Source organism: Lotus japonicus, chromosome 4 (assembly GCF_012489685.1).
Source record: "Lotus japonicus ecotype B-129 chromosome 4, LjGifu_v1.2".
NCBI lineage: Eukaryota > Viridiplantae > Streptophyta > Magnoliopsida > Fabales > Fabaceae > Lotus > Lotus japonicus.
Window position 1 is genome coordinate 53,849,148 of NC_080044.1, and position 25,752 is coordinate 53,874,899.

General features: G+C 36.7%; 3 protein-coding genes and 1 long non-coding RNA gene across 4 annotated transcripts; 2 read left to right on the forward strand and 2 right to left on the reverse strand.

Annotated features, from left to right (window-relative positions):
• Nucleotides 1-203: 203 nt before the first annotated feature.
• LOC130715967 (protein PAL OF QUIRKY-like) lies at nt 204-1,334 on the reverse strand. Its single transcript, XM_057566131.1, has 2 exons — nt 1,147-1,334; nt 204-947 (listed from the first exon to the last, which is right to left on the reverse strand). Exons 1-2 carry the CDS (start codon nt 1,277-1,279, stop codon nt 523-525), a joined length of 558 nt encoding a protein of 185 aa, XP_057422114.1. The 5' UTR covers nt 1,280-1,334; the 3' UTR covers nt 204-522.
• Nucleotides 1,335-11,450: 10,116 nt separating this feature from the next.
• Nucleotides 11,451-14,543, reverse strand: LOC130715098 (uncharacterized). Its single transcript, XR_009011552.1, has 5 exons — nt 14,346-14,543; nt 14,103-14,177; nt 13,598-13,665; nt 12,696-12,822; nt 11,451-12,202 (listed from the first exon to the last, which is right to left on the reverse strand). It is a non-coding gene; the product is annotated as an uncharacterized LOC130715098 (long non-coding RNA).
• Nucleotides 14,544-19,305: 4,762 nt separating this feature from the next.
• Nucleotides 19,306-22,636, forward strand: LOC130714606 (fe(2+) transport protein 1-like). Its single transcript, XM_057564511.1, has 3 exons — nt 19,306-19,979; nt 21,801-21,950; nt 22,184-22,636. Exons 1-3 carry the CDS (start codon nt 19,365-19,367, stop codon nt 22,487-22,489), a joined length of 1,071 nt encoding a protein of 356 aa, XP_057420494.1. The 5' UTR covers nt 19,306-19,364; the 3' UTR covers nt 22,490-22,636.
• Nucleotides 22,637-23,559: 923 nt separating this feature from the next.
• LOC130712955 (uncharacterized) lies at nt 23,560-24,972 on the forward strand. Its single transcript, XM_057562765.1, has one exon. The coding sequence runs from the start codon at nt 23,560-23,562 to the stop codon at nt 24,970-24,972; it is 1,413 nt and encodes a 470-aa protein (XP_057418748.1).
• Nucleotides 24,973-25,752: the final 780 nt, after the last annotated feature.

The following is a 25,752-nucleotide window of genomic DNA, read 5'->3' on the forward strand; positions in this document are numbered from 1 at the left end:
ATTCGGGGAGAATAGTAACGGATGAAAGGAGTAATTACCATGAATAATTGCCATTATTTCACCTATGGTTCGTAGCAATGTATGGGTTGAGGATGATCCCTCGAGACTATCATTTTCTGGTTTTTGATTCATGTTATTCCTCTGATTCAATTTAATGGAAGCTCCATATTTCTAAAAAGTAAAAACCCAGACACACTTTGAGATGAGAATTGAGAATTTGAGATCATGATAAAAAGTAAAATCCCAGTAAGAGCACTCTACATAAAACAAAAACCACATAAAGCGGCACACTGTATATAAACGTCACCGAATTGTCTGTCTTAGCAGCAAAACAGGACTCTCAACCACCGCCAGAACCCTCAAGCCCAAGCTTAAACTAAAATTTAACAAATTAAAGAAAAGAATCATATATCATAGCTCACTAATATGCCATTTTGATTCTTGTTTTCATATTTTTCATCATCATCATCATCATCATCAACTTAAAAACTATTGCTGTATCATATCAGTAGCAGTAACTAACTATTGCAGTGATGCCCCCCAGAACCGGGGACTCCCGGCAAGGCTTCCGTCTACGTGCCGCGTGTACCAACAACCTTTCCGGACACCGATCGGGTACCCAAGCGGCACCCGGGAGCAACGGTTGAGCCGATACGCCGCCGCAGATGGCGGGGAGTAGGCATGAGGGGAACTGGATGGAGAGTAGGAGGCGGAGGACGACGAAGAAGACGGAGGAGGAGATGATAATTTCTTCGGCGGCGAGAGAATGGCTCTGATCTTCAGCGGACTATCCAACGATGATGAAGCTCGATCGTATTCGTCAATTATGTTAGCCAGATCCTCGTCGCTGGTGATCGAAATCAAAGTCTCCAAGTCTCCTTTCGGCAATTGACACTTCAGTGTCACCGGCGATGAACCGCACAATTCACCAAGCTTCTCCATCAACTCTGCAAAAACGTGAACACTCGATGAGTAAATCGTTCAAACTAGCGAAGAAGATGAAGGTGAAATTGCATAGAGTAATGATTTATTCACGCTTCTCTTTCATCTCATTTACATTTTTTTTTTATTTTCAATCGCATCAATCATCATATGTCTCAATAAACATTAATTTAATTGAATAAGCGAAATAGAATAGAAACGAACCTGAGAAAGAGGTGGAAGAATGGTGGGTGATGACTCTGGTGTGGCCGCCGGAGTAGCGGAGCGTGCCGTCGGTGAGGCGGGGGAGGATCTTGCCGCCGTAGCTACAGAGGAGCTTAATGGGTTTAGATTCCATTGCGGTTTGTGAGTTTTGGTATTGGAAGTGTTGTTGGCACTTGAAACCTTGTGGTGGTGAGTTTCTTGGGCATTTATAGGGAGAGCAGGACTGTGACACCGTTAAGAAAAGGCACACGCGGACACTACACCTCACAGGATGTTTCTTAACAGTGAAGTGTTACCGACGTTTACTTTAACAACTGTCCCTTTTCAACTGTCTCTCATTTATCTCTTAAAATTGATTTGTGTGATTGTGTCCCATTAAATTAAATTAAAAATGGGTTGTGATGATCTCATATGATTTTAACTAATCAATGAGAATGAGAGAGTATTGGATTTAAGATTACAATTTTGGTACATTCACACTTATGTTTTCTTCTAACTAATTTTCACCTACCTTTTTATTCTATTTGTTTTTTTTATTCTATCTCATCATATTTCTAACTTATTTTTTAATTTATTTTTAAAATATCTCTTTTGAAGAAAGCGAAGTTGGAGTTAGGATTGTCCATCAGCCGGTTACGGTTAGCTTCGGGTAGACAACGTCTGTTTCATCGGGTGAAAAATGTCAAACGACTAGGCCTGCCACAGTCTGTTCTTGTTCTCTAACTATGGGTTAGTCGAGTTCGGTTATGACGGGTGATGATTTTGCCGGGTGGGTTTGCACGATTTGCCTCTGAAAATAATCGGAAAAAAAATTAAAACGAAGATGAAAGTAACATAATCATATTCCATACAGCGCAAACACAACACTAAAAATCTTAACAAAATCCTACCAAAGAAGAAAAATGATAACAAATCCCAACCATAGAGGGTTATACATCAAATTTAGAGCTAATGAAGTTTCATCGCAAATTCGTGGAAGTTGTGCTACGTCGCACAATCAACGCTTTGCCACGCCGTCAACATTATCATGATGTTTGGCGACGGTGGAAGAAGGCATGCAAGAAGATCTCCTCCGTCGTGCGCTCTATGGCTTCTAGGTTTGTCACCTCAATGTTTTCACCCTCATTGTCTTTCCTCTCACCCTTGGTGTTGGAATTTGAGGCATGCCAGAAGATATCCTATGTTGTGATGAGATTGCTCTTCCAATCTGCAACAGGGAGGATAAGGACATGAATCTTCCACAAATATAATAAAGAAAAAGCTTCCACAAATTTGAAATGGCGAGGATCGTGTTGTTGGTGAAGATGGTGGGGGTTGGGCTTGGTGAATGGCTTTGCGACGAAGGAGATGGGAAGACCAAAAGTGAAGTAGGGAGGGTAAGTGAAGTGAGAGTAGAGGGAGATAAGAAATGACATAGAGACTTGAGATTGAGAAGTCAGAGAGGGAGAAGCAACTCTAGGGGTTTTTGAGGGTGAATGAGAAAGAGGAGAAGAATGAGAAAAGGATGGCCGAGTTAAGTTAAGTAAAAGGCTGCACTCATAGAATATGGGTTAGGCCCAAGATTTTCTTTTAATTTCCATCGTTGGTTGGTCAGTTCAGTCGAAAATGAGCCCATACCGAAACTAATCGATTCAAACCACATTAAACTATTTTTTGTCATCCGCCCAACCCGCCATCCGACTCAACCCACCCCGTTTGGACAAAAAAGCCCGCAATTTGTTCGGGAGCAGATTCGGTCGGGCCAATGTGGACAGGTCTAGTTGGGGTGAGCATAAATTATTTTTCTTAATGTTATTTTCCTAGAACTTTAGGAATATTTAAAATATTCACAAAAAAAGTAATACCAATCAACGACTCCTGATATGTCTAGTCAGATCAAGACTGTTCACATGAGCTTTATGAGCGTTGTCTAAATGACCCATGAAAAAGTTTGGGTTAAATAACTCATCATTCAATTACATTTGAGATAAGTGAGTTGGAAATAAATTAATAAATAAAATATTGAAATTTTAACTCACTTATCTTCAATGTGATTGAATGATGGATTATTTAACCCAAATTTTCTCATGGGTCATTTAGACAACCCGAGTTTTATATATCAATTTTGGACAATCAATTTTTTTTAATTACTTTTGGTCAGTTCTTTTCTTCCTTTGCATCTTCATAATCACCATATATTCTGACCATCAAATGTCATAGCGCCATGGCTCCACCTCCTTATAATATCTTCTTCCATTTATCTTTCTCATCTTTTAATTATATATTATTCATCAAATTTTATTTTTTTTCTCTTTTCTTCTTTTTGGCTTTTTTTCACCGCTCCATATACGCTTTTAAAGAAGTGTGAATGAGACTTCCTTCTATTTCCACTCCTATATACCATCACATATTCACATGAAATTGAAGATGATAAATTGGTGACATATACAAGGAAATTTATAGGAACCTCACTTTCCAATTTCCAAAAATGTTGTGAAAAGTTGGGCACATTATATTAGTCAAGCAAGTCGCTAGGAAATGACAATTTACACGTTTGTTTATTTCACCCTTTTTCACCTTTGGTCTCTCTAGGATCTGAAAGTACAATCCCCATTTAATAATGACCGCAAATATCATTAAACCTATGGCTATATGTCGACTCCTTCTTATCTCATATTCTTCTGATTACAACATGTAAGGCAATATTCTATCGACACGCTGCCATGTTCATTGGAATTGTATCCATATCATATGACCATATCATATGCCAAATGCCAATATGTACTATCCTGCTTAAAATTCGTTATGTTTTTTTTTTTTTGATAAGCTTAAAATTCGTTATGTGATGTATGACCTGTTAGGAGCAAGCACCACACCACATATTCTCTTTATTACAAAGGTCAATGATCTGAATTTATAGCTACATTCCTCCATCGACATATCGAATTTTTGGTGGACAATCTTTAACTAACTTAGCAATAGTAACCGTTTTGTGATTTGTTTTTGAATAGACTTTAGTAATCATATTAATAATCATATTAATTATGATATAGCATTAATAAATCAAAACAATACTAATAGACCACATTTCAATTCTTAACTGTAAATTCAGATCTATACTGATAGTCTGTACGTTGGGTATTTCATTGAATCTCAGATTGGGTGGTGGGCCTTTATAGCTGTGTTGTTTTTGTATTTGTTTAATTGTTCGCAATACTTCTTAATAATGGTAAATTCTGTAGTATTCTGAATTTTTTTAGATGTGATACTCGTATTAAGTAATTTAATAGATTATTATCATGTTATTCAAGGTAAATACTACATATTTAAATTTTACTTTACTTATCAATTAACTTTATCTCATGAAAGTCAATTTTTTAATGAAAAATGAATGAGTGGTGGAAACAAATGATGGTGATGGAGATGCGCGTAAAATAAATATGGTTAATGGATGAACAAAACTCAGAAAACACAACTCGCAAATCTTACGTCCCTAAGAATGGAACGCTGCATTACTACGATAGAACAAAATCAAAATTTTAACTGGCACATGAGTCTTTATTATCGAATCAACTAATTTTGGGTACCACACCTTAATCTGGCTTAAGGTACCACAGCAAGCACCTCTTATAATAGGGTTTGAGCATCCCTTGTGCTTCTTTTATTCAGTTCATTTGTTTTTTATAAAAAAAAATCTTAACCATTAAGTTAAGAGTTCAATCTTCACTTATAATAATGAAATACACTTCGTGACTAACTGTTTAATAGAGATGGTAGAAAAACTCACCCCCGCGGGGCCCGAGCCAAACCCAACCCGAAATTTCGGGCGAAACCCAATTTCTTTGAGTGTGGGTTGGGTTTGGGTTTCACCCGAATCAGAAAACCTATTTGGGTTCGGGTGTGGGATTGATTAAACCTGCACCCAAACCCAAACCTAAACCCGAAGCCTTATGCATGTAATTGCCCATATATATATGATTAAAGTTACTAATAAGTAGGGTTTTCTTTAATTAGACATTTAGAATTGCGATGTTTATAAATCTATGAATTATGTTGTTTATAAGCTTATGTTCATGAACTATATTTTTCCTTTGTATTTGAAAGATGATGAAGTTTAATCTACTTATGTTCATGTTGTTCTCTATGCACAAGTTGTTTCCGAGTTGGATTTTTGGATTTTTTTGCGAGTTCGGTACTCACATCGAGTTTTGGGTTCACTACTACAAAAAGTACTTTTCACATCGGGCGAAAAGTACTTTTCACATCGGTTATCAACCGATGTAAGCAAAGGCGATGTGGTATGTCCCCACCTTTTCACATCGGGTACATCGGGCGCGTCATATAACCGATGTCAAAAGTTATTTTTCACAACGGTTGGTAGAAAATAACCGATGTGAAATGTACATTTCACATCGGTTATGTTCGAAACCGATGTAAATTCTTTTCTTTTTTTTTTACATATTTTACATTAGCTTATATTCTAACCGAGGTGAAATCTCTTTTTTTTTTTCTTTTTTTTTCCAGTTTTTTTACAGTAATTTGAGCTGAATAATTTTACATCACCAATCTTCTTTAAAACGAGTAATTCATTGATAAGTAATAATTGATCATGCATTGCCAAATAAAACTGATCATGCATTGCCAAATATTTTTTTGAAAAAAACCAAATATATATATATAAAATATAGGAAACGGTCCAAGGCCGAAATACAAAGTAACTGCAAAGTAGCCAAAACAAAGGATGGCTAAACAAAACAACAAGCTACAATAGAAAGAAAGATAAACTAGCTAAGCTAAAGAAAAGACTAAGGTAGTAAGGTCTCGAACTATGATGAGCCGGGATTTAAGGCTATTTTCCTGGTTTATTTGCATGTAGTTTAATATAGTTTTTATGATATTTCGAACATTTTAGGACACTTTAGGCTTAGTTCATGCATTTTAATGTTTTCATTTAGTTTTAGTATTTTTCTATATTTTTTATGTTATTTTTATAGATTTCATTAGGATTTAATCAAGTTATTTGAATTCGGTATCTTACTCTATCTTCTAGTTAATCTCTATTATTGGTTTTTAATTATTTTCCTTTATTATTATTGTTATTTTAGGAGAAGATGTGGAATCAATGAGCAAATCAAGGGAGAGAGCCAAGAATCTCGAAGTCTGGAGCAATCTGGATTTCTTTGCGCTAGTTTTGCGCCAATTTCCTCTTGCATCTCGCGCATTTACGCGAAGGAATTAGCTTCTGAAATATTTTGCGCCAATTTTGCGCGAGGTCCTTCACAGAATTCGCGCATTTGCGCGAAATGACAGCCAGACTCTATTTAAGTGCGTTTTTAACCTATTTTATGAATCTTTTCACGTTGAAACATTTGGGGAGACCTTTGGAGGCAGAGCTCTGAGTTCTTTAGAATCCCTTACAGGTTTCTATTGTAATTTTGATGTTTTGCTACCTTTTTCTTGAATTGTTTCCTATGACTATGAGGAACTAATCCTCTCTTGTACTGGGGATATGGTGTAGTTTTCTCTAAACTATGTTTTGATACGTTTCAGTTATGGTGACCCCTAACGTGGACCACTTTTAAAGTGGTCTAATTTTAGACCACATTTTTTAACCTACTATAACAGGTCAACACATCTTTTTTTAAAGATATTTAATATATGACAAATTTTTAATGATGTTTTTTCTTAAAAAACATAATTTGTTGACCTGCTATACCCAGTCAAAGTATGTGGTGTAAAATTACACTACCTAAAAATGGTGCATATTAGGTTCTCCCTTCAGTTATATATGAATGGTTATTTTAATTCATGAATTTCTTCTTTACTTCTATTGAATCCAATCGCGAAAGGGTTTCATGCTATCGTTTGCACAATTGGGAAATTGGTAGATGATAGGGATTTAGGAAGAAATTAAATAAGGGTCTCTACGCCTTAGGGATAAGGGTAGCAATTTATTTGTGTTTGCCTGAACATGAAATTGAATCTCTGGTTAATCAGGATTAGGTACTAAGGAATTAGCTATCACTAATTAACTAGAAGGGGTGCTTGACTAAGGGATTAGCAAGTAAACATATAGGCTCAGCACCAGGAACAGATTTAACTAATTTCATATATAATTGTAGCGGGTAGAAACATAGCAAGGGTAAATGAAATCAATTCCCCGGTGCGCTTTTCTCTAAGTGATTTCAAATCAGTAATTATCTTTTCCACGTTTTCTTGTTACTTCGTTCTATCAACCAACTAAACCCTCTTTTAATTTCGCTTTTCGTCCTTACAGCGAGAATTTGGTAACATTAGGAAGTAAACTATCACAATCCTTGAGGTTCGATAAATTAAAACCCCGGGCGAAACTGTACACTTGTAGTTTTGCACATCAAGTTTTTGGCGCCGTTGCCGGGGATTGTGTTTAGTTTATTTTCTATTTTATCTGAATCTAATTGTTAGGACTTTTATTTTTTAATTTAATTACTCTTGTGTGGGTGCTACTGACTATTGTTTGCTAGTGCATGCAAGGTACAATCAAGCGGACCCCATGACTGAAACACAAGAGGAGTTTGAAGCAAGAATCCGGGCTAAGTATGAAGCGGAGCTGCAATCTAAGATTGAAGCTATGAATGCCCAGGAGGAGTTCGAGAGAAAAGTCCGAGTTAAACTTGAAGCAGAATATGCTCAAAAAAGGCGTGTTATATTGCAGTTGGAGAAAGAATTTTATGCTAATTGGAAGTGTATTCGTGAAAGTGTATCTCATGGACAAGAACACGAATGGATAGCCCAATCCAATGTCCTACGAGAAAAAGTATCTTGCATTCTGCGGACGCGAGCAGGTCATCAAAGTCATGATGAATCACCTATTGGTCATGAAAGTGATTCCTTGGAGCAATGTGAGGAGGAACCAATTGAAGAAAATGAGAATTGAGAGTTAGTTGAAGAAAATATCTCTCGTCAAGCCATTGAGGAAGAAGAGAAAAAATTTTCTGAAGAAGAACGCACAATTTGTCAAGAACTAGAAAAAGACATGACAATGGGTGAAGCGTAAGAAGCATTAATTGACTATGAACCAAAAGAAACCTTCAATGAGAATTTTGTGCATGGAGATGAATTGATGATTAATTCAGGTAAGCCTCAAAGTCTAAGCCTATATCTTAATGACCTATGGATCAAAGGTGAATATGGCAAGGGAAAGACGCACCCATGGAAATATATTGATAAGAATTTCCTTAGCCTCCTTATTTTTTAAGTTGATTTATTTGGCCATGATCTTTGAGAGTGAATGCATTGTGATGATGAACTTATGTGAAAATTTGCATGATCAAAATGATTTAATCGAATTTGCAATAGACCCTGGATAGTTTTCTGAGTCCGGGAAAGTCTAACAAAGACTATAAAATTGTGCTTCTTGGGAGACAACCCAAGAGAAATTTAGCGTAGTAGAGTAAGTTTTATTTATTTATTTTAGTGCATTTTTTTAATTTTAGTATGAGTTCATTATTAGTATTATTAGTTAAAAAAAACAAAAAAACAAAAAAATTTCAAGTTTTGCACGGAACTCGTGCAATTCCCTTCATCCACAGTGCATGTGCATCAAGGTATCCCCCTCTGGAATTTTTTGCACCAAACTCATGCAAATTCCATGGTCTCGTGGGGGCAATTGCACAGGTTTTGTTTTAAAATTTTATTTTCTTAAATAAATAATATATATATATATATATATATATCATCAATAAAAAAAGAGAAAAAGTTTGATGCACCGACGGTGTAAAGTTTTTCTCACATCCTTGAAATCTGATTGGTTGACAGTGTAAAAAAACTTTACACCGTCGGTGCATAGAAATTAAACTCAAAAAGAGAAAAAGTTTGATGCACCGACGGTGTAAAGTTTTTTTACACCGTCAACAAATTAGATTTCAAAGATGTGCCACGTCAATTAATGAAATTAAATAAAATGAGAGATTTTCTCACATCCTTGAAATCTGATTGGTTGACGGTGTAAAAAAACTTTACACCGTCGGTACATAGAAATTAAACTCATAAAAAAAGGTAACATATCTCGTTTTTATTCTAAAAGAAATATCACCAGATCTCGTTTCTTTAAAAAAAAAAATTAAAAGATTTTCCTTTTTAATTTGAGGTTCTATTTTCTATTAAGTCTTAGTTTTCTCATGAGTTATTTGAGTTAAAATTGTGGTATTTTTAATTTGTGTGCTCATTTTTGCAAGGACTAAGTGATTTACAGGAATTAATATGAGCTAGAGGGCCCAGCTAACAGAGTGTTGGTGCTATCACTCTTTGCATTGAGTACAGGGAGTTTTAATCAGCCACTCATCTCTCATTTAATTTCATGATCATGCATTTACATTTTATTGCACACTAGTTCTGCATATGCTTTTATCCCGTAGTCATTTCACCTTTGTATTTGACTACTCAAGTGATTTCAATTCTGAATCTATGCCTTGTTTTTATGGAAAGTGTGATACACATGTGCAGCTAATGTATTGGACATGACATGATTTTGATAGAAGTAAGTGAATTTTAGGACTGAGTGATGTTTTCAATAGATAGTGTTGATAGGAGTTTACTGGGGTTCATCTCTTTACCCCTTGTTTTCTGCTGAGTGATGAGTGATCTCTGATGATTCCTGACTTGCTTGCACTTGCTTGGTTCTGCTTTGACATGCATATCGGTTCGATAGTGTTATGCTTGTGATTTGTTAAGAGATTATTAGGCATTCTTGATGGCCTTCAGACTTTGTTTCAGTTATTCCTTAGTTGCCCAAGTTGAGCCTAAATGTGAATTTTCTTGGTCCCTAACTTTGGAAATATTCATGAGTTGTTAAGTGATCTCAATTGTGAATTGAGCAAATAAAAAAGAATATTAGCGTGTCGGTTCCTTCTCTCTCCTAGTGTGCATGAAAATGAAGCAAAATGCTTGGAAAAAATGAATGAAAAAAAAAATGAAAAAAAAAAGCAAAATTTGCAAAATAAAAAGAGGAGAGTAGAGAGAAAGAACCTTGAGTGCTTTAAATGAATGCTCTGAATCGAAAGAACAAATAGATCACTTAACTATCTGTGAGTGTAAACTTGTATTATCATTTTCTTATCCTACCTAAAGTTACACCTTAGCCAAGTTACAACATGTGAGAATCTTTTTCTTGTTACATAGCATGACACTGTCTGATCTTGATTTGATTGATTATCAGAACCGAAGCATAGTGTTTGTACTGTCAGATGCACTAAATAATTGATGATTGATGATTAAATTTGTGAGTTTTGATGTGAACTCTGAGTCTCATTGTCCTATTGATTTCATTTTCTCTGGACTTGATTCCTTATTTCTCTTAACTAGTATGCTCATGAATTGATCTTTATTTGTTGGATGTGTATCTTGTGTTTTAAAAGTGCTGACAATTGATTTGGAATTGATTTATTCTGTGCTTGAGGACAAGCTTTCCTAAGTTTCCGCTTGAGGACAAGCTGCAGTTGAGTATAGGGGTGTGATGACCCGGGATTTAAGGCTATTTTCCTGGTTTATTTGCATGTAGTTTAATATAGTTTTTATGATATTTCGAACATTTTAGGACATTTTAGGATTAGTTCAGGCATTTTAATGTTTTCATTTAGTTTTAGTATTTTTCTATATTTTTTATGTTATTTTTATAGATTTCATTAGGATTTAATCAAGTTATTTGAATTCGGTATCTTACTCTATCTTCTAGTTAATCTCTATTATTGGTTTTTAATTATTTTCCTTTATTATTATTGTTATTTTAGGAGAAGATGTGGAATCAATGAGCAAATCAAGGGAGAGAGCCAAGAATCTCGAAGTCTGGAGCAATCTGGATTTCTTTGCGCTAGTTTTGCGCCAATTTCCTCTTGCATCTCGCGCATTTACGCGAAGGAATTAGCTTCTGAAATATTTTGCGCCAATTTTGCGCGAGGTCCTTCACAGAATTCGCGCATTTGCGCGAAATGACAGCCAGACTCTATTTAAGTGCGTTTTTAACCTATTTTATGAATCTTTTCACGTTGAAACATTTGGGGAGACCTTTGGAGGCAGAGCTCTGAGTTCTTTAGAATCCCTTACAGGTTTCTATTGTAATTTTGATGTTTTGCAACCTTTTTCTTGAATTATTTCCTATGACTATGAAGAACTAATCCTCTCTTGTACTGGGGATATGGTGTAGTTTTCTCTAAACTATGTTTTGATACGTTTCAGTTATATATGAATGGTTATTTTAGTTCATGAATTTCTTCTTTACTTCTATTGAATCCAATCGCGAAAGGGTTTCATGCTATCGTTTCCACTGGGAAATTGGTAGATGATAGGGATCTAGGAAGAAATTGAATAAGGATCTCTACGCCTTAGGGATAAGGGTAGCAATTTATTTGTGTTTGCCTGAACATGAAATTGAATCTCTAGTTAATTAGGATTAGGTACTAAGGAATTAGCTATCACTAATTAACTAGAAGGGGTGCTTGACTAAGGGATTAGCAAGTAAACATATAGGCTCAGCACCACGAACAGATTTAACTAATTTCATATATAATTGTAGCGGGTAGAAACATAGCAAGGGTAAACGAAATCAATTCCCCGGTGCGCTTTTCTCTAAGTGATTTCAAATCAGTAATTATCTTTTCCACGTTTTCTTGTTACTTCGTTCTATCAACCAACTAAACCCTCTTTTAATTTCGCTTTTCGTCCTTACAGCGAGAATTTGGTAACATTAGGAAGTAAACTATCACAATCCTTGAGGTTCGATAAATTAAAACCCCGGGCGAAACTGTACACTTGCAGTTTTGCACATCAAACTACTAAAGCAATAAGATAGTAAGAACTCTAAAGCTACTAATCCAAAGGCAAGAAACTGTCGAAATTTTACCAAGCCTCCAAGACCTACTTTCCAGATAACAAAAAGCTACCATATGCCTTGCTGTCAAAGAATACGGGTCTCCTTGTTTGCGCGATGATCCACCACCAATACAACAAAAATAGATTCACTACCACTTGAAATTCTGAGCCACGCAATTCAGCATAAAAAGTGCCTCATATGAATCCATTCAATCATCCCTCCACCAATCTACTGTCCATATCAGCAAAATTCCCAGCAATTCAATCAATCCAGCATAAACAAACTAATGAAATGATCAGTATTTCAGCTAAACAACTCAACAAGAAAACAAGTTGCCAAACTGTTTCGCAAATCATACAACTCTTCTTCTTTTAATGTTGTTGGATCATTAAATACCTACAATTTGTACAATGGGTTCAAATACAAGGTTTGTGACATTTTGATGAAGAACTCATGACTTAATCGATTAGCTCTCATCCAACTACAATTTGGAAGATTTTTTTCAGCAAATTCTAGAAATTCAGTCACTCCATTATTAAACTCATGACTTAATCGATTAGCTCTCATCCAACTACGATCCATAGCTACGTTCTGAAAATTAACAGATATTAAATTAAATTATTGTGCTAAGCTAGATCCAAAGTTAACATTATTGACACTAGAACCAAACTCATCAACATTTTTCAAATGATAAGCTAAACACAACCTTAGAAAATAAACTTACAGCAAGATGGAAGAGTTCTGCAGTGGCTGGAAGAGTTCGCCAGAGCTGGAGTGGGTGGAAGAGTTCGCTGAATTCATGAAGAAGAAGGTGTAAATCTGAGGCAAAGCGGCAGACGAGGGTTCTTGCTCTGAAAATCACAAGAAACTAGTTATCACTTATCAGCCAGTACCGTGTACAAATACAAAAAACAAGTATATCTAGATTCCATAGCACAACATGAAAGGAAAAGGGAAAAAACAAGCCACTCCTCCCCTGCCTCAACTCAACAACTCACCTTTAGAACTTCCATTTTTTATGCACTGTGATGATAAATTATGATGTGATATAACTCTGCCTGAAATCATAGAATGCCAGTGTCTATATTCTATCCAAAAGAAGAAAATGTTCAACAGTTCAGTTTTTTATTTGTCAAAAGCTCACTATTTTCTTTGACGGTCTACTCATTTGTTCCAAGTTTTCAATTTTAACTCAAATGTTGTAATCTATATCAAAAACCAAGAGGTTATGTTACAAGGAAAACAAGTTACTGCATACAAATTTTAGTAGCAACCTTGTCATTATTGCAACACATTACCCCAATGCTTCTACTCTACTGCTCATATCTTGTCATTACTTGGTAACTGGATTTTATATTTCCTGTCTTAAAACCTGAAAAACCTCTCATCAGTTATCACATATTCAAACCACTAATTTGAGAGTCGTGTAAACAGATAAGTTAAGGGGCAGGTGCTGTGACTGAGGATGCAGTAACACAAACACAATGAAATGGCAGCAACATCAAATCGGAAATTGTGTTACACCTCTGTTGCCATTTTCCTTGTCAAATGAGGACATACATTGACAACCCTACTTCATCTCAATTGACATAAATTTAGATGTGAATATAAAAGGAATACAAATACCTTATTAGCGAGAAAGCCTTGCCACTCTGGCTGTGTCCAATCTTTGCCAACTAAAGGCACGAACTTCCCTAAAACATCAGATTATAAAGGAAGAAAATAGCAAACTTATAAGGTGTTTATAGTGATTCTGAAACTACAATGCAACTCTGATAAGCACTTTTCTTTACTGAGTCAAGTGGAACTACTTTCTGTTCTAGTATACCCAAAGACCACCTTTGGTCTTGGAGTCAGAACATAGAATCTCAATAACATAATCATACAAGCATAACTTTGATATAAGCAAAATTTTCTCACATTACATTCCTGGATTTAAATTTGAATCTGTCTCTTTTTTAAAAGCTATTTTCTCATCCAAAAATGAAATTCCAAACAATTCAATGTGCTTAATAAGCATTAGGTAATGTTCATTGTCTTTCACAGATTCCACTATATTCCATATGCTACTTGATTAAAGAGGCATGCTTGTGCAAAGTGCAAACGAAACATACAAGAAATTAGAACTCACATTGTCTTCTGTTAGATGTCTCTGAACACCTATCAGAGAGCGAAACTGCCTTCCAGTGCCTGGCTCATAGTAATACTGCACAAACAAGACAAAAAAAAATCAAATTCCAGTAATAATTGGAAACCGATTTCCCTAAGATGGAAATCAATTTCTAATCTCCTCTGTTGCAGAATATTTGGGAAACCGAATATGTAAGCCCAAATTCCAGAATTAATTGGAAACCGATTTCGGAAATTACATTACCTTGTATGAATCGCAAAACCCCACCAAATTAAGCGACTTCCATCTTCTTCCTCCAAGTGTTAGCAAACTTAGGTTTTGAGAGAAGCACGAGCGGCGGCGAGTCACGAGCAGGAGCGAGGGCGAGGCTTAGCAACGAGCAGCAGTGAGTCTTAGCAAACTTAGGTTTTTTCGTGAATGGTTGAGTTTGTGCGTGTTTGGGTTTTCAGTGTTGTGTGAGGGACTTTTCCCCACGGTTGTATTATACCCGATGTGAAAAGTACTTTATTAAAATTTCAAAAATGCTACCGCATTTAACTTTCACATCGGTTTTTATATCAACCGTTGTAAAAAATGTTTACTAATTACTTTCCACATCAGACATATTATCAACCGATGTGAAATCTCTCATTAAAGTTCACTGTAATTTTAATATTGCCACCGCTTTATCTTTCACATCAAGTGTTTGATCCCCCGATGTAAAAACTCTGATGTTAAATCTATATTTTCTAGTAGTGGTTTGGGTAACCCAAAACTCAGGGGTTTGGGTTTGAGTTTAACCTTTGTACCCACATTGGATTTGGGTTCGGGTTTGTGTGTTAAGTTCGGGTTTGGGTGTAAGAATGACTAAACCCGAACCCACACGGGACCCGTTGCCAACCCTACTGTTTAGTGTGTAGATATCCACAATGAGTAAAAAAATACACTCGCGAGAAACATCTGGAAAAAATTAATAACTAGGTTGTGGGCAGATTGGATAGCACATTATCATGTCCATGTGCAGCTTGCCTCAGGCGTGGGAAATAGCTTGTAATGGGGGCTGTTATATGATAGCTTTTCTTGGCAGTAGTAGCTTACTAGAGGTCTTTTTGGTGTACTTTGTTTGATTCTTGAGATTGAGTACTCTTTTTCCTTCTCTATGTTTTTTCCACTGGGTTTTCTTTAGGAAGGTTTTAATGAGGCTCATTTTTTAGGTCTAAATCAACAAAGTATGGATGGCTTGGCTTATTGGCCTGCCAGGGTCTTTCCCACTTCATGAGAGGGTTGTTCTCATCGGTACTTTATCTTCAATAATATATTTCACTTTCAAAAAAAAAATTAATAACTAGGTAGAACAAAGAGAGTAGATTAATAACTATTGTCTACTAGCATACTTTATGACTAGCTGTTTAGTGCGAGCATCCGCAATGAGTAGATTAATAACTATTGTCTCTTGTCGGCAGTAAATATCATAATTTCACAAAAAATTATACACCGGCAAGAAACATCTGGAATGAGCTTGGGTGACATCCTTTTGAATGACAAGCAAAGAGAGTGAGCCCCTGTATCCTCCAGGTTTCAAATAATTGAAATAAAGTTGAAACATATAGCATCAAAAAGCCAAGCTGAACCTAACCTGCCATTTTCATGTTTGTTACCTCACTTTTCTTTTTAGATCCCAGACTTTACACAACTAGGTAGAACCAAATGAAGTAACCACTGTTACGAGACAATACCACTCATTCAGCTTCCTTTGGCCCAGTTGGCCTAACTTATCTGATTTCAGTCTTTGCCATGGTGAATCATGTACTCACTGGTCAGTGTCATCACCATATCTTAAACAAAGACTAGAAGCATGAGTATGTGTTTTTTTGTCTTGTTTCTCCTCTACTTGTGACGCGTGTTGTTTAATGATGTGTATGTGGTGCAAACCGACCTGGTGCCATATGCTGCTGTCTCAGAACGCACATTCGAAGACGCTAGGAATGCTATTTTTGTTTCCCAGAAAGATATTACTATCTTAAGTTACGGGAAGTTGAGAGAGGAATACCTCCACTTTTAATTGTGAATTGTGATTGTGACCTAGTGTCTACGCATGATAATTGTATACATAGCCAAATGTATGTACAAAGCAATGTGAAATTTGGATAAGGTCATTAAGTGTGAGGACTTAAGTTTTATAATGGTTTATAAGCAATGAAATTATACGTTCAGACTGATTTCGAAAGCTTGTTGTAGTAGTGATTGGTTTTGAAAGAAAAGCTAAGTTGTTTGGTGACTATAACATCTATTTTCCATAGAACGAAGGCCAAAGTGTAAATATTACCGATGAGTGTTTTAAATTGTAGGCTAATATTATCAACTAACGAGTGTTTTAGCAACGGATTGTTAATCGTTGGAAGACCGCCGATAATTATCATTACCGTAGTGATTTATAATTTTTCTTGTAGTAATTTGAGTTTTTCTTGTAGCGATTTGTGGTATTTACAAAGTAACTAACAATTATTCCTATGGACATAATAAACTAAGTGAAACTGACATCCCCTACGAAATTTCAAACTAAACATTTGGTTTTCAAACTCTTTGGCGCCGCCTTGATCTAGCTCCCCATGCTTTCGAACTCAGCAACCATCGAGAATATGGGTTTCGTGATCTCCATCATGCATAATTGCTTGATCGTGGGTGAGTGCTTCTGGAATGTGCATCTTGATCTTTGCTCATGGCTTGTTCAAACACACCCTCAAATGACTCCACATGTCAATGTCTTGTCTCAATTAATGAATTTAAGTTTCGAACCACGATCGTCCTCTTGTCATATCAAAGATTTCTTGAACCATGATTATGTAATTTCCTAAGTATAACCTTGAACTGTCAAGGTTACATTTTTCATTCTCCTTTGAATTATTCATATAACTTCTATGGCCTTCGAAAACCATCACTCGGATCCCCTCTCTTCTTGAGGGTCTCTTCTTTACTTGGTCGAATTCAAAATTTTAGTATTCATCACATTGAGGCTGGGAGTGCAATAAAGGAAACATATGCATCCGCGTTGCAGATGTACTTGCAAAAAGTATTAAAACTCAAGTTTGGAGAGAATGTCTCAAAATCTTAAAAGAGCAATATGTAAGAAAATGAACAATGCTTGTTTTATAGAATGATCAAACCTACACTTATAGAGTTGATATGAGTGATAATGAATGTGTTTAACCTTTATCATTGTAAATAACTTTTGAGATGGTAGTAAGAGCGGTCTTGGAACCACTAACTCTATTAGTTTTACTTTTGCTTGGCTAGCTAATTGGACGAGCCAGGAGTTGATAAACCAATAGGATACTAGCTAAATCAATACCAAACACCACAATCCTTGAAGATACAATCTTTATTTTATTACTGTGCAACGATTTGGTACACTTATTAAGGAGTTATAAGTACTTAGAAATTATTGGAAGAATTCGACGAGTCCTCCTGAAAATGACTGGTCTAAGTCAAACTCTCATTTTTGTACTCAAAAAGTGATCGAACAAAGTTGACGAGTCCTTTTCGAAAATGATTCATCATTTTCCGTACTAAAAAATGATTGGATGAAATCAACTATCTTTTCGAAACTCGATATCTTTCAAATATCATTTTCCACTTGATTGGAATTTAATCTCTAACAAGCAATTTCTCAATAAACATTTATGTTAATAACAATGGCTTTTCATAACTTAAGTTATCACAAACCTAGACCAACATAATCAACCAATATATATAGTTTCTATTTAAACTAAGACACATATCGTTTAGTTAAGTATATAGTACATGAAAACTCATATGACCAGTGTTTTACTTGATACTATGTCATGTGTCTCAATGAAGTGTCACAGAAACAACACAACTATATCTTTTTCCTCAAAACAATGATGTTAAAAATAATTAAATTGGTTTTCAAGAAGCCACTTGCGGCTCAATGGTCTGCTTTTCTCAGTGCTTAAAAAATCAAGCTGGACCAGATGGCCCAATCATGAACTGTGTCAATGATCGATCGGGCAGGTCTATCGATCATATACTTATATGCAAGTAACAGCCCAATTAAAATGGACCAAAAATAATCTAGACCAGTTTATCATGACTTTGGTTGAATGAAGAAAAAATTCAAAATTTTCCACTACCAAATAAACAATCTTCACCAAGTTAATTATGACTAATTCAGTTTTCATCACACTGGTTCAGCAACAATTCACTCGTTCAAGTGTTCAACGATTTCACTTTTAACCATTTTGTCTTTCTTTTTTACCATCGATATTCCAAACAACCACCAAGCTCCTATCTTACTTCAAAGTGAGGTCCAACACAAACACATACAAGTACAACAGCATGCTAGAGGACAAGTAAGAGGCTAGAGCCGTACAAGTTCATGTCCCCTTCCACATTCACGGAAGTACGACAGAATGAAGATGTCAATTTGCATTAATCAATGTTTATGTCTGCAGATAATTAAGCGCTCCTACGTCAATCAGTTTACTTCTGGTTTTTTATTGAAGGATATAAATTATGAAATAGTCAAACGTAATACTATAATAGCAGATGATAGAAATTAAGGCATGCATCATGAACTCCTCAGTTCTCTCATCTGTCTCTTTGTGATATGCCCACTGACTTTCAATCCATTTTCACATAAATTAAAAACATTATCCCAAGTTCCTGTGGTATTAAGAATTCGTGAAATCGATTTCAAAAAAAGAATCCGTGAATCTTGCCGTAGTACTTATATGTACGATAAATTTATGAGACAATCATTCCTTCATCTATCTGTAAAATGTTGTATTCTCTTTTCTGTAAAAAACATAATTATTAATGTATGTGTCATTTACTTAACGGCATACGTTTTTTTGGAATAATTGGTTCTTGATGCATATGATATTAAAGTTTCTATGACTTAAAAGTCTAGAGTTGAATCCCCACTGCTCCAATTTCTTCTAATAAAAAATGTTAAATTTCGGCGCATGATAAATAGGTGCATGTCTTATTTTCAGGAATAATCCTTCATATGTTTTATTACTGAATATATGCATTATTAGTAGAAATATAATAATTCTTATACCTTTACTCAATGATTTAAATTTTTGGAATAATTAATTTGTATATTTTTTTGCATATGTAGTTGGTATGTGTATCCATCATGGAATAATTCATAACATGTAAGCCAAAGTGGCAAACGTCTATATAAAAAAGCTTAATGCCTCCATCTAAAAACAGAGCAAAACAGATCACTAAGCATTTTGACCATTATAGTTCACTAAAATGGCCATCACTTCAGTAACTCTTATCAAGATGATCTCTGTCATCTTCATCCTCATCACTCTTTTCACTTCCCAAGCTGCAGCTGATTGTGCAACCGAAAAAGCAGACAGCTGCGTCAACAAGGAAAAGGCTAAGCCTCTTAAAATCATAGCCATCATCACCATCTTAGTTTCTAGCATCATTGGCGTGTGCTCACCCTTGTTGACGCGTTCAATCCCTGCTTTTAGCCCCGAAAGCAATCTCTTCATAATCGTGAAGTGCTTCGCCGCTGGTATTATTCTCGGGACCGGGTTCGTGCATGTTCTTCCTGATTCATTTGACATGCTCTGGTCTGATTGCTTGCAAGAGAAACCATGGCATGAGTTTCCATTTTCTGGATTTGTTGCCATGTTTTCTGCATTAGTCACCATGATGATAGACTCTTTGGCTACTAGCTTTTATACCAGAAGGAATAAATCTGGAGTTATTCCAGAGAACCATGTTGAAGGTGGAGAAGATCGAGAGATGGGTGCTGTTGTGAATGTTGGGCATTCACATGGTCACCATCACTTTCATCAAGAAACCAAGACAGATCGCACAGATTCACAACTTATGCGTTATCGTGTGGTTGCCACGGTAAGATTGTTTTAACTCTTTATAGCACTGACTGTACCTGATTCGTGTATCACAGATTACAGGCAAACATTGACACCTGAATTCTTAGTGTCGAAAATCACCATAAATTACAGAGTTTAACCGCGTCAAATTATAGGTTTAGGTGTCTATCACTATTACGAACCAGAATCATTTTTACTTTCAAATAAACTTTTGCTACATATATAGTACATAGTATATGTTGTAGATTTTGATTCATTCATACCTCACATTGTTTTCCATTTAATTTCCCCGCATTTTATTTTTATATTTTCTTTTATCAGATTACTCACTATATCTCTTTTTTCTCTTTCTTTTCTTTCTATATTTATCTCCTTATTTTTGTGTGAGTCAAACCTTATTGACTTTGATGTATCAACACCCTTATTAATTCCTTTTATATCTAATTTTTCACCTACTCTTTTTTCTATCTTTCTTTTCTTTTTAACACATCACCTATGATATATTTCACTTCTCTCTTCTATTTTTATCTTTCTCTAAATAGTGGAGGTGAAATTGGTGTGAAGAACGTATTTTTCCAAATTTTATTGCTACTTCAAAAGCTTAAAGTATTGTTTTTTTAAGTATATTTGGTTGACACTACTTTTCCACCCGCACTAAAGTAGAGAAATAAAAGATATAATGAATGATATGAACGGTTAAGTTGAAGCTCACTAATGATTTTATATTAAAGTCTTAGATGATGTTATAGTGTTTAAATAAACTAATTATCTAAAATACTTAAGTGTCTGTTTGTATTAGCTCAATGTTATGCCAATGACATCTTTTATCCTGTCATGTGAGTGATTATATGTGCTTATATTGGTGTGGATTGATCGATATACAAAGATATCCTAAGTTGTTGGATTAAATTATGAATAATTTTACATTATTTTTCTATTAAATTTATATTATATTTTTACCATATATATCCATCACGTAAGCTATAGATCAAACTTTATCTGGATGCCTAATAGGGGTGCACATGGCCGGGTCAACCCAATGAATTCATCTAACCCAATCCGATTCAATGGTAAAAATGCGGGTTGGATTGGGCAAACGGGTCAATCAGATGGATTTTATTACGATCCAATCATCTTTGGATCGGATATCGGATTCCATAATAATCCATCCAACCCAACCCGAAATCCAATCGTATAATAATGATATATTATTTAATATATATTTTTAATAATTTTAATTTTTACCTAACCTACTAGTAGGGTATGTAATTTATGGAGACTTGAAGTCCTACTATTTGAGTGATTTTTAGGAAACTTTGAGACTAATTTGTCTGAAATTACTTGTTATATTTAAAGACTTGAAGTACTAGTTTAATTAATGTGTTGTTGTATAGATGTATGTAGACGGTAGTTATGAATTTATGATGCAATTGCATGTTAGAGACTTGAAGTACTTAATTTTTAATATTTGACATTTATTTTTATTTTAATATAGCGATCCAATCAATCCATCCAAACTAACCCGAAGATTGTCGGATTGGGTTGGTTCGGGTTCTTAGGTGAAAATTCACGAAATCCAACCCAACCCAACCCAAACAGTTTTGATCGGTTCGGGTCCTGATTAGCCTGAAAATTCATCCAACTCAACCCATGTAGCCCTAATGCCTAATTGGCTTTTGCCTGAACATTGCAGACATCCCCTTATTTTATGTTAAAATTAGCTTTATATCAGAATAATTGGGCAATAAAGATGGAGTTTTAATTCACTTCATCATAGATAGCATAAACATATGCTTTCTTTGATATTCTAATAAAATATATACATATGATGGAAACGCAGGTATTAGAACTTGGAATTGTTGTGCATTCAGTGGTGATTGGACTTTCCATGGGAGCCTCAAATAACACATGCACAATAAAAGGACTAGTGGCTGCCATGTGCTTCCATCAAATGTTTGAAGGCATGGGGCTTGGTGGCTGCATTCTCCAGGTGACACCACATTATAAATAGTGCACGCATGGAAACATTTTTGCAATTGATTATGGAACTAACATCAGTTTTGATCGAGGAGAAGCTTTGCAAGAAGTTTCTGGATTTCATAATTAATTATGATAAATCACCAATTAATCAAAACATGCTTCTACTCTCAGTTCATTTCAGTTTAAGTTGTGATACCCATAAAGCTCTTCAATCTCTCAAATAATTTGTCTCTGAAACTGCAGGCAGAGTACAACTTCGCAAAGAAGGCGATCTTTGTGTTCTTCTTCTCAGTGACAACCCCATTTGGAATTGCATTAGGAATGGCAATGTCCACAAGCTACAAAGAGAACAGCCCAAGTGCACTCATTATTGTAGGATTGCTTAATGCATCATCTGCTGGGCTTTTAGTCTACATGGCATTAGTTGACCTGCTTGCTGCTGATTTTATGAGTCCAAGGTTGCAGGGGAGCATTAAGCTTCAACTAAAATCTTACATTGCAGTCTTTTTGGGTGCCGGTGCCATGTCTCTCATGGCAAAATGGGCATAATTTTCTCAGAACTACTTTTTTAACGCATTAATGTTAATCAATGAACCTCCTCTAGTGTGTTTGGATCAACATGCGTTTGCAAAATTGATTCTAATAAAATTGAGTATTGTAAACGTGAATAAAAGTTACGTAATTTATGTTTGGAAACATCTATCATAAAATGACAAATTTAAGTGAATTTCATTCATACAACTTATGTTAGAAATTTTTTTTTTACATCGAAAAAATATATTAGAATTGATTTTGTGTGTTTAATGATCATAATAGGGTATATTAGAATATTATAATCAATATACACCATAAAGATGGGGTAAAATAGGTGTGAAGAAAATATTTTCATATGATAACTAATCATTCTTCTAATTAAATTTTTTGTGTTGTCAGCAGCATATGTGTATTCATCATAAAGTAAGTAATAATGTCATGAACCAACTTACCATATTTTTCTTGGATAAATAGATCTATGCTCTACACGGTGAAATTGTTTGCAGCTCCCTCCTAGATTTTATTTTTAAAGGTTAAGATTGTTGCATGAAAAATAATTAGTTATAAATGTTTAACAATTATTGATGATCTATTCAAAAAAAAAAACAATTATTGATGCGAGACCCCAGGAGCGCCAGCTTAGGGCGACGAGCAGATCAGGGACTTGGGCCTCCTCCCAGAGGCCCAACCGGCCCATTAGGAATGGATAGAGGCGCCAAGCCCAACTTCACATCAATAAATAGGGGATGAATACCAATTGTAAATGACTCTTGGCTCATTTGTGAAATAACAAGATTGAAATTCAATTACTTTCTCTCTCTAAAGCGGTTACGCTCTCATTCTCTCTAGGAATCTCGCATCACGTTCCTTACACTCTAGGTACTATACCTTATCTCAATGTTCCTGGATAGAACATTTGGCGCTGTCTGTGGGGAACGGTAGATTTTGATTCCCGGACCACATGAATTGCGATTTGATCCTGAGAAGTTCGATTTTCTGTGTGATTTTCTTAGGTTTTTAGATTTTTCGGTCGAGTTCTTCGTCTCACTAGCGAAGATCGATGGAGACACGTCGTCGACGATGCGATGAAGATCAGGCGCGGTTCACCTCCGCGTCGCGTGAGAGGCAGGCCGCGACGCAAGCAAGTTCACCGTGAAGAAACCGATCAGTTAACTCCTCCGCCACCACCTCCACCTCCTCCTTCTCCAACGCCTCCACTACCTTCTCCGCCAACTTCACCGGAGCAGCAGAGGTCACCGGTGCATTCACCCGGAGCTTCGGGAGGGGAGACTCCGGCACCTCAAGCACCGATCTCGGGAGAAGATGGGAGGCGCTTGATCTGTAGCGTCGATGATATACGACAGCGAAACGATTACTTACAGGAACAGTTGGAATATTATCGTTACGAGCAACATGATGAAGGGGAGCGCGAAGCGGAAGCCGTGGTTGAATTTGAACCGTTCTCGGCGGTAGTAAGGGAGGTGGCTATCCCGGATAACATGAAGAATATTGTCCTCGAGACGTATAGCAGGAAAGCTGATCCCAAGGAGCACCTGCTATATTTTAACACAAAAATGGTAATTAGTGCAGCTTCCAATGTTGTAAAGCGCAGGATATTTCCAGTTACGTTCAAAGGCACGACCATGGCGTGGTTCACAACTCTACCCCGAGGATCTATCACGAATTTTCGTGACTTCTCATCAAAGTTCCTAGTCCAGTTTTCTGCCAGTAAAACCAAGCAGGTGACAATTGAGGATCTGTACAATATCCGTCAGTCCGAGGGCGAGACTCTGAAGCAGTACGTGAAACGATTCAGCGCGGCGTCCGTCAAGATTGAGGAATCAGAGCCGCAAGCTTGTGCGCGTGCCTTCAAGAACGGGTTGCAGCTAGGGAAGCTGAATAGCAAATTGAGCCGTAAGTCGGCTCGGTCCATGGCAGAGATCCGCACGCGAGTAAACACCTACATTCTGGACGATGAGGATGATGCTTTCAAGCGAAGGCGCACGAAAAAGGAGAAGGATGGCGAACAGAGGGACGCATCGCCAGAAGGAAAACAGAATAAGGAGAGAGGAGAGGGCAGCAAGAGGCGAGACAGGAAAGTGAGGATAGGGGAAAAGGCTATGAAGGAGCCATTGTACCCTAAGAGGGAAAATTTCGAGCGCCGCAGACCGTGGCATCAGACTGACTCCCTTCGGCGAGAGGAGTTAGAGAAAAGTCTAAATGCACATTTGACAGAGCTACTTCGTGAGGTCAAGGTGACCCATGCAGTTGAGGAAGGCGAGAAAGAGGCCGACCCGTCTCAAGCGGCGTTGGATAAAATGAAGTGGTGCGAGTACCACCGCTCAGCAGGCCATGACACGGGGGATTTCTTTACACTGAAAAACGAAATTGAGAGGCTCATTCGGGCAGGGCGATCGGTGGAATGGAGAACGACAGCAGGGAAACCGGTACAAAGGGGGCCGCCAGCAGGACGACCGCCGCCGTACGCAAACCACTGACAAAAAGGAAACACTGACAACAAGGAAGAAGGGGGCGGAAGAAACCTTTAATAAGGATCTTGAGCCGCCAGTTGGGACAGTAAACACAATCACGGGTGGCTTTGGTGGAGGCGATGATACAGCCTCGACGAGGCGAAGGCACGTGAGAGCAGTGACATCAGTGCAACAGTATGAGACCCCATTTGGTTTCCAGCATCCAGATATTGTGATATCATCAACGAATTTTGAGGGGATCAAAACGCACAAGGATGATCCTGTGGTTGTAATGATAAGGATCAACAGTTTCATTGTGCGGCGAGTTCTTTTAGACCAGAGGAGCTCTGCCGACATTATCTACGGCAATGCGTTTGATCAGTTAGGACTGACGGACAAAGATTTGATGCCCTACACAGGAACGTTGGTAGGCTTCTCGGGTGAGCAAGTCTGGGTACGCGGATATATAGATTTGGACACAATTTTTGGTGTCGACCAGAACGCCAAGCTTCTCCGAGTAAGGTATCTTGTGTTGCAGATCGTAGCATCATACAACGTCATCATTGGAAGGAACACGCTCAATCGCCTCTGCGCGGTGATTTCGACAGCTCACCTGGCGGTGAAATATCCGCTGATGTGCGGAAGAGTGGGAAAGATTGCGGTTGATCAGAGGAGGGCGAGAGAGTGTTATAACAATTGTCTTAGTCTATATGGAAAAAGGGAGCTGGCGAGGGACACGAGTGTCATGAGGTTGAGATCATTCAAGGTAACCAAGACAGACAGAGGGGATTTAAGCAGATCATCGAC